At 38.1% G+C, this 19,718-nt stretch overlaps 1 protein-coding gene across 4 annotated transcripts in view; it reads left to right on the top strand.

Annotated features, from left to right (window-relative positions):
- Nucleotides 1-19,718, top strand: part of LOC129557321 (uncharacterized) — a 30,113-nt gene that overhangs the window by 5,738 nt on the left and 4,657 nt on the right. For 2 of the 4 annotated variants that reach the window (XM_088844153.1, XM_088844155.1), the window contains exons 4-17: nt 799-863; nt 951-1,007; nt 1,104-1,202; nt 1,821-1,888; nt 3,117-3,204; nt 6,201-6,270; nt 7,024-7,096; nt 8,539-8,622; nt 9,388-9,517; nt 10,527-10,571; nt 10,677-10,758; nt 10,864-10,956; nt 13,155-13,234; nt 14,265-14,308. In XM_088844153.1, coding sequence (XP_088700279.1) covers nt 799-863; nt 951-1,007; nt 1,104-1,202; nt 1,821-1,888; nt 3,117-3,204; nt 6,201-6,270; nt 7,024-7,096; nt 8,539-8,622; nt 9,388-9,517; nt 10,527-10,571; nt 10,677-10,758; nt 10,864-10,956; nt 13,155-13,234; nt 14,265-14,308 — 1,078 coding nt within the window. The remainder of the gene's footprint in view (nt 1-798; nt 864-950; nt 1,008-1,103; nt 1,203-1,820; nt 1,889-3,116; nt 3,205-6,200; nt 6,271-7,023; nt 7,097-8,538; nt 8,623-9,387; nt 9,518-10,526; nt 10,572-10,676; nt 10,759-10,863; nt 10,957-13,154; nt 13,235-14,264; nt 14,309-19,718) is intronic. The other 2 variants (XM_088844154.1, XM_088844156.1) reach the window with 2 other exon arrangements.

The raw sequence follows: 19,718 nt of genomic DNA, 5'->3' as shown, positions 1-19,718 counted from the left end.
TGTTGTCTTCTAGAAGTAAAGCAAGATGTTGAAGCAGGTTCAAGGTGTGGAATCTGACTGATTTAAAAAAAAAAAAGGAAGAAACAGAACCAGTTGTTGAAATTGCTGTGACTTTCTTGTGAGTTTGATTAAGAAAATAGAGTGATCTTTAACTTAGCAACTAACCATTAGCAATAATAATAACTACCATCTTTTGAGCACTTAGGTGTGTTGGACATAGTGCAAGACATTTTTCATATATTAACATTCATTCTTACAACAATCTGGCAAGGGTTTTCCCATTTTATGTAAGTGAAAAGTCAGTCTCACTGAGATTAAGTAACTCAAACAAATTTCCGCAGCTAGTAAGTGGCATAGCTGGGAGTTGAACAACCACAAACAAATCTTAATGCAAAAGTCTGGAAACAGTTAATCATGTCCATTCAAAAGCAGTTTTTTCCAGGTACAGTATGTTCCTGGTTTTATATTGTATATATATAGTACAGGTAAATTTTCTACCAACAGTTGTTCCTAGTTCATGTTCTGGAATTAAATAGGTCACTTGTCAGTATTCTACCAAACAAGCTTGAACTCAGCTATAAAATGATGAAGAAATTAATTATATGTCTTAAATTTATAATTTTAAAATGAATTTGACTTATGGATTGAATTTTATTTTCACCTTTATTCAGGTTGTTGATTATTATAATCTTAAAATGCACTGTTCCAGTATCATTTGACAAAGTAACTTTGATATAAGATTACAATAAACACTTTAAAGTTTAATAAACATGAATAATTTTCTCTTGTCCCTTTTAGTTTGGGATATGGGCAGACCAGCTTGGGGATGGAAGAGCCCATCTTATTGGAATTTACATGAACAGGTAATGCATGTTTTCTTGTAGAATAGCTTTTCTGCTAAATATTAACACAAATCTTCTAATATTTAGTTGGTTTTTTTCCCCCCTAAGGCAAGGTGAAAAATGGGAGCTCCAATTAAAAGGCTCAGGAAAGACCCCATACTCCCGGTACATTTTTTTTTTTTTTTTAATTTTAGTCATCTAAGTAAAAATTAATGTTATCTGAATTATAACTGAAAATCCTTATTATCATTTTACCCATAGAAATGGCGATGGCAGGGCCATCCTTCGTTCCTCTGTGAGAGAATTTCTTTGTAGTGAAGCTCTGCATTATCTCGGAATTCCCACAAGCAGAGCTGCAAGGTAATTGCTTTCCTGTAAGCTAACTTTCAGGACTGCGTCCCATTACCTTCAGAAACATCAGTGAAGTGAGCAGATAAACCCCCAGGAATGTGACTTCTCATTATTTCTTACAGTTTTCAGTTCAGTTCAGATACTCAGTCGTGTCTGACTCTTTGCGACCCCATGGACTGCAGCACGCCAGGCTTCCCTGTCCATCACCAACTCCCAGAGCTTGCTCAGACTCATGTCCATTGAGTTGGTGATGCCATCAAGTCATCTCATCCTCTGTCATCCCTATCTCCTCCTGCCTTCAACCTTTCCCAGCATCAGGGTCTTTTCCAATGAGTCAGCTCTTTGCATCAGGTGGCCAAAGTATTGGAGCTTCAGCTTCAGCATCAGTCCTTCCAATGAATATTCAGGACTGATTTCCTTTAGGATGGACTGGTTGGATCTCCTTGCAGTCCAAGGGACTCTCAAGAGTCTCCTCCAACATCACAGTTCAAAGGGATCAATTCTTCAGCGCTCAGCTTTCTTTATGGTCCAGCTCTCACATCCATACACAACAAGGTATAGCTTATAACTTCTTGATAGCTTGTTAGCAGTTAAAAGTATAACTTGGATGGTCGTCTTACCTTTCAGTCTGGTTGTGAGTGATGATGTGGTTTGGAGAGATCAATTCTACAATGGAAACCTTGCAAAAGAACGAGGTAATGACAGTTCTTAGAATGCTTACGTAAAATCAGACTAACTTCTTTGGGAATAACAGATATTGGGCATCTTAGCAGTCTTCGTAAAACATGGCCTGTGGAGACTTCCCTGATGATTTAGTGGTTAAGACTTCGCTTTCCAGTGCAAGGGGTGCAGGTTCAGTCCCTAGTTGGGGAGCTAAGATCCCACATGGCTTGCAGCCAAAAAGCCAAAATATAGAAAGCAATATTATAACAAGTTCAGTAAAGACTTTAAAATACTAAAAAACAAAATATCAAAAACACGACCTGTGGATCTTCATGATGTAAGTTCAGCATTATGATATTAGAATATCCTTTCTCATATGCTTATATCACTAAGCCATCCTTTTGAAATAGCAAAACATCTGGGAATTGAACATGGGAAATTCATAGACAACCAATGCAAAACATCCCAAAACGTCACAAGGCCATTGCACCAACATTCATACACTTCCTCCCAGGAGACCCCGCCTGACCCAAGACCTTTCAGTTCAGTTCAGTTCAGTCGCTCAGTCATGTCCGACTCTCTGCGACCCCATGAATCACAGCACGCCAGGCCTCCCTGTCCATCACCAACTCCCGGAGTTCACTCAAACTCATGTCCACAGAGTCGGTGATGCCATCCAGCCATCTCATTCTCTGTCGTCCCCTTCTCCTCCCACCCCCAACCTTTCCTTCCTCAGCTCCTAATTGCTCTTACTTCCTGTTTACTTCCAGTAAGTTTGGTTACCTTTCCCCTCAGCTGTTAGTAAGTCAGAAGTAAAAAATCAGAAAGTGCCGTAGAGCAGTACAAAGAGAAAGAGCAAGGGAAACCTGTCTCTAAATCTCTGGCAAGGGAGGAGACCTGAAAACCAATAATAAACATATTGGAGGAGGAAATGGACCACTCCAGTATTCTTGCTCGGAGAATCCCTGGGACGGGGAGCCTGGGGTCGCAGAGTCGGACACGACTGAAGCCACTTAGCAGCAGCAGCAGCAACTACTTACAAAGCAGAGCTATTAAGAATAGCTGACAGCCTTACATGCTTTATTAGGTAAAGAAAGAGATAAAAGCCTTGGCCCTTTGTAGGATGTAAATTAATTGTTTTTCTGATAAATTCAATCACTCTATTTTTTATTAAAATAATTTCATTTTTAAGAAGAGCATGTTATACTGTATTTGCACAGCTTAAAATAGTTTATGCTAAAATAAATGTTTCTTTTCCAGGTGCAGTAGTGCTGCGTGTTGCAAAATCCTGGTTTAGAATTGGATCGTTAGAAATTTTGACTCATTATGGTGAACTGGATTTACTAAGGTTAGAAAACCATTTTTTTAATGGTAGAAGACAGTGGAAAGAAATGCTTGTTTACGTACTGTGAAGTTAAAATATTTTTGGTTTTCTTGTAAGACCTCAAATTTCAATTAAGATATTTTTAACAGCTATTAAATATGTTGTGTGTCTACCATTGGGTGGGTTTCTAGGAGGCTGCAAAGATGTGTTTAGACTCAGTAGACCCTCTTCTGAAGGAGTGTTTTTATCTAGTATAAAACCCAGTTGGAACTGAGGGCCTCTCTGCCACCCAGACACAGGTGGAAGCAACTCGAACTCCTGAATTCTGCAGCCTCACAAGGTTCCAGAGTTCTCCTCCAACATCTGGGGTTCCCAGGATGAGTGCTCTGGCTCACGTGTCTTCTTTCCTGGACTCTGGTTTTGATGTGTGTGTGATGCATCCTGGCTTGACCCAGTCCCTTCAGCAGGGCGAACGCAAAACAAACGACAGACTGAAACTGCACAAAGCATTTATGAACAAATCTTACTGAAGACTTCTTCAGGGAAGACAGAGGAACAGTTCCCTCAAAAGATCAAAAGCTCTTCCCCTTGTGTCACGCAGTGTAGCTTCCACCAAACTCCAATGTCTTGGGGCCTACAGAATCAGCACTCACAAAATTCTGTCTTCCTCAAAGCTGACTTAGCAGGATGTTTCTTCAGACAAAAACGTTTCCTCCTTTGAGAGGAATTTTGTTTCCATTTGTTAAGATCATACAATTTTAAAAAGCCACTAGAAATAATATAAGAAAATTCTCTTGGACAAACTAGAATCATTTGGATCATGGATCCTCACTGTAGTTATCAGCTTGAAAGTGAAAGTGAAAGTCGCTCAGTTGTGTCCAACTCTTTTCGACCCCATGGACTATAGAGTCCATGGAATTCTCCAGGCCAGAATACTGGAGTGGGTAGCCTTTCCCTTCTTCAGGGGATCTTCCAAGCATTGAACCCAGGTCTCCTGAATTGGAGGCAGATTCTTTACCAGCTGATGCCACAAGGGAAGCCCAAGAATACTGGAGTGGGTAGCCTATCCCATCTCCAGTGAATTTTCCCAACCCAGAAATAGAAGACCAAGGTCTCCTTCATTGCAGGCAGATTCTTTAACAACTGAGCTATCAGGGAAGTTATCAGTTTAGTAAGTCCAAATTCCTGGTCCACGAAGAGTATGGGGAGAGAGAAGAGCAGAAAAGTCATCACTGTTGTCATGACTCTTCTCCCGAGTCTCTTTAGCAAGTGTTCACTGGACTTAGTGGTGCTGGAGAAGACTCTTGACAGCCCTTTGGACAGAAAGGAGATCAAACCATGTCAATCCTAAAGGAAATCAGTCCTGAATATTCACTGGAAGGACTGATGCTGAAGCTGAAGCTCCAGTACTCTGGCCACCTGATGCGAAGAGCTGACTCACTAGAAAAGACCCTGATGCTGGGAAAGATTAAGGGCAAAATAAGGGGACAGTAAAGGAGGAGATGGTTAGACAGCAGCACTGACTTGGTGGACGTGAATTTGAGCAAACCCCAAGAGACAGTGGAGGACAGGGGAGCCTGGCATACCTCAGTCCATGAGGTCTCAAAGAGTCGGACTCGACTTAGCAACTGAATAACAACACTGAACTAAGGGTCATCCGAGCTTATTGATAGAGGAGTCTCCTCTCAAAGGGCGCTGTTTCTAACTTCTCATTTTTCTGGGGGGTGGTCATTCCACTCAGATTTACCAGATCACTGACATTGTTCCATCTGGTGGTCATACTTCAATTATATTTCACTTCTCTCTCTGACATTTGATGTAGAGAAGTTTGATGACAAGTTTATCCTGAAAATGCCTATGCTGGCTACCACCACCATGTATATATTCCATTTTGTTTCCCAAGTGCCTGAAACAGGTCTCTAATCCACTCTAAATAAACTCTGATCCACTCCTATTGTTTTGAATGGGTTTGAATAATTCCCAAATCATATCTGCAGTCCCCAGCTTTTTTTCAGGATTCTCTCTCATCCAATGTAAGAAACACTAGTAGTCAACTAAGCAGAGTAGTCAGTTAAAGTAGGGAATGGAACATGATACACAACTTCAATATTTTAACTTTAAACATTGACCAATTTCTTTGAAACCTTATTTGTGAAACCTTACATGACCTTCTACACATAAATAATCATTCCTTGCTCTGTTATCTTTGTCCTTTTTATATATTTCTATGATTGCGTGTATTAGACAGTGAGGTCATTATTTCTTTAGATGTTTTTCTCCCCAGTAGACTCTGTGCTCTTTAATGTCTGGGTTTGGGTTTTGTCATTCTTTTTCCTAGCACTTGGAGGTTCTCCATAGACGTTTGTTAAACCAGTCTGAGTTGCATCATAATAAGATGGCATCTAATATGATCTTAGAATAAAAATAAGTACTTATTTTTATTTTATACTATATTTTATTTACAGTGTTGTGTTTGCTTCAGGTGTATAGCAAAGTGATATAGTCATATATATATATATATATATAGATAGATACAGTCATATATATATATATATATATATGAATTAACAAAAGCAGTTCCCGTCTTTTGATGGGGTACTCATGGTTTATAAATAAATGGCATTATTTTGAGAGAGGGATAACTTAGGTATGGCATTGGGCTTTTTTTTCTTTTTGCAGCTTGAGGCAGCTGTAAAATAACTTAATGTAGCTTTTTACAACTGTGTATCTACAGTATTTTTTCATTTGGTAAAATTTTAACTGTTAATGTTTTTGGCATTGTGCTTTGTACCATTTATTAAATAAAAATTTTTTAAAAAATTAAAAAATAATATGATCTTAGAAACATATTTCCAGTTGTGATTGGCATTGAGGAAATATTTCTCTGTGGCTGGGTGTAAAATCTTATTTTATTTTTTAAAATGATAAGCATGAATTCTAATGAATTCATGAATGTCAGGAGTGGACTGAGATGATTGATATTCGAGGAACACTGATGGCTATCTCCCCTTTATCTCTAGGATGTTATTAGACTTCATCATACAGGAGTACTTCCCCTTAGTAGATGTCAAGGAACCTAACAGATACGTGGTAAGTTTTTTTTTTAAAAAAAAACAAAGGGCAATACTCTTTTCTTTATTTGCTGGCCACCATCAATGGTTACAACCTAGTGCTTAAAAAACTAAAGTTAAAAAGGGAAGCGTAGAGCACTTTGAACATGTTGTGAAAGGAAAAGATGATGAACTACCTCGTCAACAAGACTGGGATAAGGAAGTTGTTCTGTTTGAAAGGTATCTAGAAAAAGGGAACAGATGTGACTACATCCTGACTACATATGTTGTTTTCTGTAACTTGGTCACATACATTCTTTTCTCACACATTTGATATATAGATATTTCTATAGTAGTGGTTGTAAAAAAAAACATACATCATAAGCAAATGCGATTTTCTATTCTTATGGAAATTTTTTGATCTGCATAACCTTTTTCTTTCTTTTAACAGCCACAGAAAAAGAAATTCCATTATTTTTCTTGGTGACTTATTTCAAAGTTTAATAACTCATTTTGTTTACATTTAACTCCTTTGTGCTGAATTCTAATGTTTTTCCTTTTCTTACTGTGCATGAAGAAAATCTGATCATAATACTGTGTGTGAGCCTTTTATATGTTATTTCTAGGTCAATAATTCTATGTTCTTCTGTTGTTTTCTTACATGTACTAATTTCTATCCCTTTAATCATCTTTTGGCCCACCTTTGAGGGGATCTTTCCATGTTGGAAACAGAAAGATCCTAAAAGCATGTACACTACTGAGAAATCTGAAAATCTTCTAAATTTTATTTTAGGATTTTTTTTCTATTGTGGTGTTTGAGACGGCACAGCTCATTGCCTTGTGGATGTCTGTTGGTTTTGCTCATGGTAAGTTATCTACTGATGTTTCAGTCTTCTGATAAGAAAGTAGAATCAATCTGTTGAAGCCAGAAGACTTGTTTTTTGTATTTTAAAATATTCCCACCAGTGAGCAGGAATAACATTTATAATATATGAATTTGTTTTTAGCAAAAGAGAAACAATTCTCTCATATTTAAATGATTTTGAATGGAACAGATACACAAAATAGAATAAGCATCCTTGATTTGATGGGGGTATTGTTACCAGTAAAGCTTTTTAACCTTGTGAGTATATATTATTTTAGGTCTTTTAAAAGCTTTTTTAAAAAAAAACCTTAATCATAAAAGCACTATCTGCTTATGATAAAGAATTTAAAATATACAGAAGTGCCTGTGAGTTCTGTCTTCCAGGATATTCTTGATCTTCCAGGATCATTAGTAACGATTTCATTTCATTTCTTCTAGACTTTTTTTGGATGGTATTCATATGTCTATGAAAACAGAGCTGGCTTGTGTGTGTTGGAAGCCATTCACTGTGTGGGGTTACACTGGAAGGAATATCTGCCTGAACTGAGAATACTGAAAAGCAAATCATATATATACTAAGATCTCTGGCTAAATACCAAAGAGGGTTCTCACGTTACAAAACCTCTTGAACTCTGCCTTAATTACATACTCACTATGTCTCACTTGGGATGGGTTGGGGTCGTGAGCAGGGAGGTGTTTCAGAGTTTTTGCTTTTACAAACTGTGCTGTAGTGACCACCGTGCAGCTGTATTTGAAGGTGAGTTTCTGAGGATAAACTACTAAAAGTGGAATGGCTGGATTAGAGAGTCTATATATATACTGAACACTTTGACAAGCAGAGTCATCCTGCTCTGAAAAAGGGTGAAACCGTCTTCCCTGGACACTGCTGCCACCATGTCCAATTCTACGTTAGGCTGGTGTGTGCGCGCCCAGCCTCCCTCCTTCCCCACACTCTGCCATGACCCCCTCCCCTAGGAGGTCACACACCCTCCCCACACTGCTGGTGGTCTGCAGCTAAGGACTGTTAGTTATGGGGTATATGGATATGTACCAATATGGATATTTTTACCTTTCCCCCACTGTCACAACCTTTGAAAATTAAGTAGTCTCAGTTTCATTCCAAACTACATATATTTTCAAATAAATGCTAGAAATTCAGGACAAATGAGAGGAACTTTTATTTCTTGGGGCTTTTGTTCCTGTAATATTTGAAATCTTTGGGGAGGGGAAGTATACAACAAAAGGCTAAATTTAATTTGAAAATACTGTTTTAATATATATTAAGCTACTTGACTTCACCAGTTTTCAATTGATAAACTAATTTTGTTTCATTTCTAAAACAAATGCATTTTCATGACATTTTCTATTCTATATAGTTTTATACAGTTAAAAATGCTTTATTACTTTATTATCATGCTTTTGGCATTTTGTTGTTGTTGTTAGGCGTTTGTAATACTGATAACTTCAGTTTGTTATCCATTACAATTGACTATGGTCCATTTGGTTTTATGGAGGCCTATAATCCAGGTATGTATGATTTATCTGTGTATTATTTATTTCACTAAAAAAAAATATCACTGGTTTATTTTAGAGAAACCATTATGGCTAACACAATGCTAAGGTGGCAGAAAGAATTGGGTTCATTGATTAAACAGTTGTGTTATGTGCTACTCAATCTTCCAGGTGCCACAGGGAGGTAATATTGAGTCCTCAAAGATGATAATTCCCATCCACGGGTGGTCCAGAGATTAGGACTCCGAGCTTTCACTGCCAAGGGCACAGGTTCAATCCCTGGTCTGGGAACTAAGATCCTGCAAGCTCCTAGGAGTGGCAAAGAAACCAGAAAGCCAAAAAATTACTTATTAAGAGAAGATGCCATGAAGGGAGGAAGGTCCTTCATTGTCAGACAGACCTGAGTCTGAGTTCTGGCATCTGATAGATCCTTAATCTGTGCCCTTGGTCAAGTAACTCAACCTCCCCCTTACTAATCTGTTACAGGATCAGGGTGGGGGAACATACTGTTGAGTTCCAGTGTGAAGTACATGTGATAAGCCGGAAATTCTTGTAGGTTAGAAATGTGTGCCTCTATTAGGCAAATATTCATATTTTAAAAGATTTTCATGAGTATGGATATTAAGTATTTACATTACTCTTGAGCTAAATGTTTCAATGTCAGAAATGTTTTTATCTAATAAATATAAATTCATTAAGTTTAAATATAAACTTTAAAATGAAGAAAGAATTATTATAATTGCCATCATTGTAAAATGGTTGTATTTTTGTTCTAAACAGATTTTGTACCAAACACATCTGATGATGAAAGAAGATATAAAATAGGAAATCAGGCCAATATTGGGATGTTTAATTTAAACAAGTTGTTACAAGCGCTAAACCCATTATTGAATCCTAGGCAAAAGCAGCTGTGAGTAAACCTAAATTCTATTAATTAAATCACTGTGAAACTATATCTGCATAGTGATCACTTTTTTAAAACCAAGAAACATTTTAAAAACAATCTTTAATATTTAATCATGAAGGCTTCCAAACTATATATATGTTTATATATATATTTTCTTTTGGGGGGGGAGGGTACAGTGTTGGCCTTTTTCCATAGTTATAAGGATAAAGTGTTCTCCTGTTTATTGTTTTTTAGGTGTTGTGAAATCATAGTTTATTTCTTCTTTGATCCAAAGGTTATTTATTACTGTTTTTCTGAATTTCTAAGTAGTCAGGCTTCTTATTTAACAGACATATATAGGCTATTCACATTGATTATAATATTTGATATATTTTATTTCTTCTGTTTTACATTGCATTATCTTTGATAACTTTCCCCCTACTTTCCTTACCTTTTAATGATTTGAGCAACTCACTCATTCCTCCCCCACCCCACCCCCTTTGATTTGGAAACTACTACATTTCCCACCCCCCAACAGTTCTCTTCTCTTTGCCACTTTCTCTACTGTTAAAAGAGAACAAGTTTTTCAGATATTTTCCCTCACTAAATGTAATTTGCACATTATTTTCCCCTCCATCCCTTTCAGGCAAATAAAATGTCATTGTACTGTGTGAGGTATCTGTTGCATTGTTTTGGGTCTAAGATAAGTTTTAAAATACACCAAATTCTTTTGGTGTTATGGAGACATACTAATATTTATCCTCTAAGCTAACTGTATGTATATAGTGATATTTCAGGAGTGACATTGACATGATTTGACCTGTACTGTCTGCAAATCTTTGAGGCAGTACAGTTATATGGACAGTTTTCTCTCAGATATGATATATAATTAAATCACTAAAATAGAATCAGTAGACATAATCGAACATTATTTAATATATGAGAAGGTTCACTTTGTTCACATAAAATGTAATTCAAGAATGTGAATATTAAATTAAGGTTTACCTATGCTCTCTTTTTTTTCTCCCTACAGTGCCACTCAGATTCTTAAGGAGTATCCTGTTCTTTATTATACAAGGTTTGTTTGTTTGAATACATATTAAAGCATCCTGCTTGGTTTGAGGGCAATTCTTAAAATAGTGAGAATTTTAATAACAAATTGAATTGGCGTTTCTCCTTTTAGATTTAGAGAACTGTTCAAAGCCAAATTGGGATTACTTGGAAAAAGTGAGGGTGATGATGATTTAATTGCATTTCTCTTACATGTGAGTTTATTATCATTTTATCTTTTTTTCCTGATTAACATTTGACTGAATACACTGTATATTCTTGGAATGATTGAGGTTGCTAAATGTCATTATTTTCATTAGCTCATGGAAAAGACAGAAGCTGACTTTACAATGACATTTCGGCAGCTCAGTGAGATCACTCAAAGCCAGTTACAGGAATTAGTCATTCCTCAGGTATTTATTCATGCCTTTTGGCTTTTTTCTTAACTCACTTTTCTTTAACAGGTTTGTTAAGGCATAATTTACATACCCTAAAATTCCACTCATTTAGTGTACAATTCAATGATTTTTAAATAATGTGCAGATTTTTGCAGCTATGCCACAGTTCAGTTTTAGAGCAATTCCATCATTCTAATAAAAGATCCTTTGTACCCATTTGCAGTGAATCCCTTTTTTCTGCTTCTGTCCTCAAGCAACTACTAACCTTCTTTCTGTCTCTTAAGATTTCCCTTTGTAGACATTCTCTGTAAATGGAATCATATGATATGTAGTCTTTAGTGTCTGGCTTCTTCACTTAGCATATTTTTGAGGTTCACCCATGTCGTAACCTATATCATTGGTTCTTTTCTCTTTACTATTTTTAAGATCTCTTAAGTAGATCTTAAGATCTGTGGTGTTGGAGAAGACTCTTGAGAGTCCCTTGGACTGCAAAGAGATCCAACCAGTCCATCCTACAGGAAATCAGTCCTGAATATTCATTGGCAGGACTGATGCGGAAGCTGAAACTCCAATACTTGGATGCAAAGAACTGACTCACTGGAAAAAACCCTAATGCTGGGAAAGATTGAAGGCAGGAGGAGAAGGGGACGACAAGAAGATGAGATCGTTGGATGGAATCACCAACATGATGGACATGAGTTTGAGTAAACTCTGGGTGTTGGTGATGGACAGGGAGGCCTGGAGTCTTGCTGTCAGTGGGGTTGTAAAGAGTCGGACACAACTGAGCAACTGAACTGAACTAACCAGAAGACTCCTACTTATTATAGATTTTTATAAATATAGATCTACTTATAGGGTGTGAATCTTTTATATTGATCATTGTTTTTATTATTTTCAGATAAAAACATAGCCATATTTTTAAAAATTTCAGTTTCTTCATTATATTTATGATATTTTCTGTGTTAACTAAAGAAATATATACATATATATACACATGAAATTATATATATGTATATATAGTTCTCATAGGTGTGAAATAGCCATAATTTATGTTTTTAGGAGTGATTTGAATAAAAGAATGTCTACTTATTCAGCAAAATGTTAACTATTAACATCTTGGATATAATTTTAAAATTAGTAATGATTTGCCTATCAGAACTAATTATCATTTAATGTGTAGAAAACTGAGACAAAGTAATGTTAACGTGATCTCAACAAGTTCTTGACAAGTGTTAATATTTAAATTACTGAATATTGGGAAAATCTAGGAGAGGATATCATAACGCCTTTATTTATTTTAATAGTTCATTTTTGTGTCTTCTGAATTTGAAACTTTTTCAACCCCATAACACTTCAGTTCAGTTCAGTTCAGTTGCTCAGTCGTGTCCGACTCTTTGCGACCCCATGAATCACAGCACGCCAGGCCTCCCTGTCCATCACCAACTCCCGGAGTTCATTCAAACTCATGTCCATCGAGTCAGTGATGCCATCCAGCCATCTCATTCTCTGTCGTCCCCTTCTCCTCCCGCCCCCAATCCTTTCCAGCATCAGAGTCCTTTCCAGTGAGTCAACTCGTCGCATGAGGTGGCCAAAGTATTGGAGTTTCAGCTTTAGCATCAGTCCTTCCAATGAACACCCAGGATTGATCTCCTTTAGCACTTAGCTAGAGCTAATTGCTTATTTCTGTTCCCTTAACCGTTATGTATATTTCTATAACATTTCTAAAATGGCACTGAATTATTTGTTTACACATTTTCATTTTTAAAAGCAGAGGCTATGTCTTATTAATTTTTATATCCTTCCCAACTAACATACTTCCTAGCACATAGCTGACATAATGAATTAATAGATAACTAAATAAAATAGTTACAAATTAAATTTTGAAAGTAAATTATAAATTAAGCAAGTTCCCTATTTAAAGGGTTTTGATAAGTATTCACATGTAATATCTATTTGTAAGAACTTTGTATATTTTTTATTTCTCTTAAATCATTCCATGACATGGATTTCCATGAATTAGAATTTGAGTTGAATGTTATATAAAGAAAAGGAAAACACTGTTCCTTTTTACTGCTTCTGCTTGAAATAGAGAACCTTAAAAGAAATCTGGATGTTATAAATTATTAATATTGGAACATATAATTTAAGGAACATACAGTTAAAATAAACTGAACAAATATTAATGAGCAGTCTATTACTGTATTTTCTTCTAGGAATTCTGGGCACTGAAAATGATCTCAGAGCACAAACTCTTTCCTGCCTGGGTGTCCCAGTACCTTTCGAGACTGAAGAGGTAAAGTAACTTAATCTTACTTCTTGAAAGAGCATGTAATGTGTTACTTTAGCATCATCAACCCATCAGATTCCTCACTTCCTTTCCACTTTCCAACATTTCCTTCTAACTCCTGGGAAGTCTGCTCTGGATGAGGCGTGTCTGCTAACATCTCACCCACACAGACAGCAGCCTTCTGTTCACAACTCTGTTAACACTGCCCAAGGACCCACCCCCTCAAAGCCTTGAAGCTCTGGAGAGAGAGAGCGCCCCAGGCTTTCATCCAAAGTCTGTTAACTGTCCTCACATCTTACACAGTTGTCAGAAGTTACTCCGCTTCATAACCGTCACAATGAATCTGAAGCAACAAACATGAAAGAGTATGAAGCTGTAGGTAGGACACGAAAAAGTTGAAGAGGGAGACCACAGTGTGCACAGGAGCAAATAGCCTTTCACAGTTTAACGACAGCTAAGGGTTTTCATAAAGCTGACCGTGAGTAACAAAGAACATGTTATTTTCAGAAAAATATGTTTAAGATAAAAATAGGTGCCAGGGAGTTTAAATTCTTTAAGATAAAATTATTTTTTTTAATTGGTAAAAATAAAAGTTTTGGGCTTATCTCAAATAACTAAATGGGCTTCCCTGGTGGCTCACACAGCAAAAAATTTGTGGGCAATGTGGGAGACCTGGGTTCAGTCCCTGGGTTGGGAAGATTCCCTGGAGAAGGGAATGGCAACCCACTCCAGTACCCTTCCCTGAAGAATCCTATGGACAGAGGAGCCTGGTGGGCTACAAGACCATGGGGTTGCAAAGAGTAGGACACAACTGAGTGACTAAGCACAGAACAGCACAAATAAGTAAATAAGACATTATTTTATGTATTGTTTAATCAAACAGTATTTTCTCTCTTCCTTTCAGGTACTGATTCAGTGTATTAAAATTTTTTCTTTTCAATATTTGTCTTGTGAAATAATATTCACCCTTTTGGAAAAAAGATATGATTTGGGTAGACAGTGATTAATTCTGTCCTTTGTTTTGTTCATTTTTTAGTAACATCAGTGACTCAGATTCTGAAAGAAGAAAAAGAATGACAGGTAAGTAATCCTTTTGATTTTTTTCATCTTTAAAGATTTTTATATAAAAGTGATAGGTTTTGAAACCTGGAAGTAATTACTTGAGGGAACTGAATTTGTTGTTTTGCTTTTAACTACAGTAACTTTAGATGAGTATATTTTCATGAAGTGTCAAATAGAAGCCTTTCTGGTTTCAGCAGGTGACTTTGAGTATGACACCCCTGCTTTCAATACGTTTGCCGATTGATGTTTAAATAATATGATCTTCAAAGATGGTGGAGAGAAAAGGAAGATGATGTGGTTTATGGCAGAAAGAACATGAGTTTTGGAATCTGACAGATGAATCTCATCTTGCCACGTTTTTGCTATATAATATAAAGTTTCAAGGCTCTCAGCTATTTGTAAAGGGGGCATATTTTGTAGGAATGTTGTAATCGTGAGTAATAATATTTATAAGTTATTTTGTTACAGTGCCTGGGCCTTAATACACATCCACTAAATGATGGAGCTAAAAAAAAATCACCTTTATATACTGCTTTCAGTTTACCATGCAACATCATGCTTGGTAAAAGAAATGGAAGAAAAAAATGGAAGTTAGTTCTTTCTGCACTGTGGGGTCTAACAGATCAAATAAGTTAAGACAGAAGGACTCAAGTCCTGGAGTTCTCTTGCCTTACTGAGGACTCTTGAGGAAAGCTAGTAAGTTGATATCATCAGGGTGGCTGACCCATGTGGATGAAATAAGGGTTATGCTATGGGCTTCCCTGGTGGCTCAGAGGTTAAAGCGTCTGCCTCCAATGCGGGAGACCCGGGTTTGATCCCTGGGTTGGGAAGATCCCCTGGAGAAGGAAACGGTAACCCACTCCAGTATTCTTGCCTGGAGAATCCCATGGACGGAGAAGCCTGGTAGGCTACAGTCCACGGGGTCGCAAAGAGTCGGACACGACTGAGCGACGGAACGGAATATCCCACATTAAGTTAGTGGATGAGATTGCTTCTTGACTCAGGACATCATTTTAGAAATAAAAGCAAGCGGAGTTTTTACAAGGAAGTGAATAACCTATTTGGGGCTCAGCATGGGTTCAGTTGCCAGCCACTTACGTACATTGATGCAGTCATACAGAATTTATAGGGCAGCTCAATATGGGTAGTCTCAGAAATTAAGATAAAAATAGAAATTGAAAGAAGAAAATATGATGCCTGACAGGGAGGCCTGGCGTGCTGCGGTTCACGGGGTCACAAAAAGTCGGACATGCCTGAGTGACTGAACTGACTGACTTTAGGATTTGGATTTGTTTGGTCAAGACAGGATGGATGAGATAGTAAAATGAAAGATATTTAAGTGAATTCAAGGCTGCAGCTTTGAGTTAAAGAAATAGTAAGTGCTGAACAGTGTACTCTTAATTTCCACAATGAGCAATGGTCAAGTTCCAGACCAGATTAAAGAAATGTATGGAATTAGGTAACTCTGCAAAGAATACTATAAGCAGATCTACAATTTTCTGATTCCAAATGGTTTGTATGTGTATAATTTGATCCAAGGTACTTCTGTTTGCAGCTGCAAGTCCTAGTACATTTTAACAGTATTTCATTGCCAGGTTTCTATAAAGTGTTAAGATTGTCAAACTTTAAGACATCTTGGAATGTGAAGTCAAGTGGGCCTTAGAAAGCATCACTACTAACAAAGCTAGTGGAGGTGATGGAATTCCAGTTGAGCTATTTCAAGTCTTGAAAGATGATGCTGTGAAAGTGCTGCACTCAATATGCCAGCAGATTTGGAAAACTCAGCAGTGGCCACAGGACTGGAAGAGGTCAGTCTTCATTCCAATCCCAAAGAAAGGCAATGCCAAAGAATGCTCAAACTACCGCACAATTGCACTCATCTCACACGCTAGTAAAGTCATGCTCAAAATTCTCCAAGCCAGGCTTCAGCAGTATGTAAACCGTGAACTCCCAGATGTTCAAGCAGGTTTTAGAAAAGGCAGAGGCACCAGAGATCAAATTGCCAACATCCGCTGGATCATGGAGAAAGCAAGAGAGTTTCAGAAAAACATCTATTTCTGCTTCATTGACTATGCCAAAGCCTTTGACTGTGTGGATCACAATAAACTGTGGAACATTCTGAAAGAGATGGGAATCCCAGACCACCTGACCTGCCTCTTGAGAAACCTGTATGCAGGACAGGAAGCAACAGTTAGAACTGGACATGGAACAACAGACTGGTTCTAAATAGGAAAAGGTGTACGTCAAGGTTGTATATTGTCACCTTGCTTATTTAACTTATATGCAGAGTACATCATGAGGAACTGGGCTGGGCTTGAAGAAGCACAAGCTGGAATCAAGATTGCTGGGAGAAATATCAATAACCTCAGATATGCAGATGACACTACCCTTTTGGCAGAAAGTGAAGAGGAACTCAAAAGCCTCTTGATGAGAGTGAAAGAGGAGAGTGAAAAGGTTGGCTTGAAGCTCAACATTCAGAAAACAAAGATCATGGCATCTGGTCCCATCACTTCATGGGAAATAGATGGAAAAACAGTGGAAACAGTGTCAGACTTTGTTTTTTTGGGCTCCAAAATCACTGCAGATGCTGATTGCAGCCATGAAATTAAAAGACGCTTGCTCCTTGGAAGGAAAGTTATGACCAACCTTGATAGTATATTAAAAAGCAGAGACATTACTTTGCCAACCAAGGTCCGTCTAGTCAAGGCAATGGTTTTTCCTGTGGTCATGTATGGATGTGAGAGTTGGACTGTGAAGAAAGCTGATCGCCGAAGAATCGATGCTTTTGAACTGTGGTGTTGGAGAAGACTCTTGAGAGTCCCTTATACTGCAAGGAGATCCAACCAGTCCATTCTAAAGGAGATCAATCCTGGATGTTCATTGGAGGGACTGATGCTAAAGCTGAAACTCCAATACTTTGGCCACCTCATGCGATGAGTTGACTCACTGGAAAAGACTCTGATGCTGGGAAAGGTTGGGGGTGGGAGGAGAAGGGGACGACGGAGAATGAGATGGCTGGATGGCATCACCGACTCTGTGGACATGAGTTTGAGTGTACTCCGGGAGTTGGTGATGGACAGGGAGGCCTGGCGTGCTGTGATTCATGGGGTCGCGGAGAGTCGGATACGACTGAGCGACTGAACTGAACTGAACTCCCTCTGCCTAAGCTGACTGCTTCCACAATTTTCCTTGCATACCAATTTCTTTTACATCTAAGGGCTGTATATATTTATTGTATGTATGTGTTCTTATTTGAAAATAGTTCTCTATGAATTCTTTAAAATTTGGAAAATGCAAATTTGTAGAAAGAATAAAAAGACTCCCATCTCTCAAACACAACTGCTTTTCACTCTTTGATGCGTTTCCTTCTCTTTTTCTGTGTGTATTGACTATGAGAAAATATCATAGTCATCATATTATGGTATAATTTTAGAGCTTTTTTAACAAAAAATAAACATTTTTCTTACTTCATCCTTTATAATGTAACATTTTTAGTGACTGCATAATATATCTTTGAAAGGGTGTGTATTGTTTCACTTCAGTTCAGTTCAGTCGCTCAGTCATGTACAACTCTGTGACCCCATGGACCGCAGCACGCCAGGCCTCCCTGTCCATCACCAACTCCTGGAGTCCACCCAAACCCATGTCCATTGAGTCGGTGATGCCATCCAACCATCTCATCCTCTGTCATCCCCTTCTCCTCCTGCCCTCAATCTTTCCCAGCATCGGGGTCTTTTCCAATGAGTCAACTCATCGCATGAGGTGGCCAAAGTATTTGAGTTTCAGCTTCAACATCAGTCCTACCAATGAACACCCAGGACTGATCTCCTTTAGGATGGACTGGTTGGATCTCCTTACAGTCCAAGGGACTCTCAAGAGTCTTCTCCAGCACCACAGTTCAAAAGCCTTTGGCGCTCAGCTTTCTCACATCCAGTCCAATCTCACATCTCAGTCCAACTCTCACATCCATACATGACCACTGGAAAAACCATAGCCTTGACTAGACAGACCTTTGTTGACAAAGTAATGTCTCTGCTTTTTAATATGCTATCTAGGTTGGTCATAACTTACCTTCCAAGGAGCAAGCGTCTTTTAATTTCATGGCTGCAGTCACCATCTGCAGTGATTTTGGAGCCCAGAAAAATAAAGTCTGACACTGTTTCCACTGTTTCCCCATCTATTTGCCATGAAGTGATGGGATCGGATGCCATGATCTTAGTTTTCTGAATGTTGAGCTTTAAGCCACATTTTTCACTCTCCTCTTTCACTTCTTCTTCACTTTCTGCCATAAGGGTGGTATCATCTGCGTATCTGAGGTTATTGATATTTCTCCCGGCAATCTTGATTCCAGCTTGTGCTTCCTCCAGCCCAGCATTTCTCATGATGTACTCTGCATATAAGTTAAATAAGCAGGGTGACAATATACAGCCTTGACAAACTCCTTTTCCTTTTAGGAACCAGTCTGTTGTTCCATGTCCAGTTCTAACTGTTGCTTCCTGACCTGCATACAGGTTTCTCAAGAGGCAGGTCAGGTGGTCTGGTATTCCCATCTCTTTCAGAATTTTCCACAGTTTATTGTGATCCACACAGTCAAAGGCTTTGGCATAGTCAATAAAGCAGAAATAGATGTTTTTCTGGAACTCTCTTGCTTTTTTGATGATCTAGTGGAAGTTGGCAATTTGTTGTTTCACTTAGTCCCCATTATTAATAGGTATTAGCTGCAGTCCCTCCAATGAACATCCAGGATTGATCTCCTTTAGAATGGACTGGTTGGATCTCCTTGCAGTATAAGGGACTCTAAAGAGTCTTCTCCAACACCACAGTTCAAAAGCATCGATTCTTCGGCGATCAGCTTTCTTCACAGTCCAACTCTCACATCCATACATGACCACGGGAAAAACCATTGCCTTGACTAAACGGACCTTGGTTGGCAAAGTAATGTCTCTGCTTTTTAATATACTATCAAGGTTGGTCATAACTTTCCTTCCAAGGAGCAAGCGTCTTTTAATTTCATGGCTGCAATCAGCATCTGCAGTGATTTTGGAGCCCAAAAAGTAAAGTCTGACACTGTTTCCAGTTTCCCCATCTATTTCCCATGAAGTGATGGGACCAGATGCCATGATCTTTGTTTTCTGAATGCTGAGCTTCAAGCCAACCTTTTCACTCTCTTCTTTCACTTTCATCAAGAGGCTTTTGAGTTCCTCTTCACTTTCTGCCATAAGGGTAGTGTCATCTGCATATCTGAGGTTATTGATATTTCTCCCAGCAATCTTGACTCCAGCTTGTGCTTTCCAGCCCAGCGTTCCTCATGATGTACTCTGCATATAAGTTAAATAAGCAAGGTGACAATATACAACCTTGACGTACACCGTCGCGGAGAGTCGGACACGACTGAGCGACTGAACTGAACTGATGTTGTTTCTAATTT

This window comes from Moschus berezovskii, chromosome 15 (assembly GCF_049115385.1).
Source record: "Moschus berezovskii isolate FMDL1 chromosome 15, NW_MosBer_1.0, whole genome shotgun sequence".
NCBI classification, from domain to species: domain Eukaryota; kingdom Metazoa; phylum Chordata; class Mammalia; order Artiodactyla; family Moschidae; genus Moschus; species Moschus berezovskii.
The sequence above is the reverse complement of the archived record's forward strand: the minus strand, read 5'-3'. Positions and strand labels throughout refer to the sequence as shown.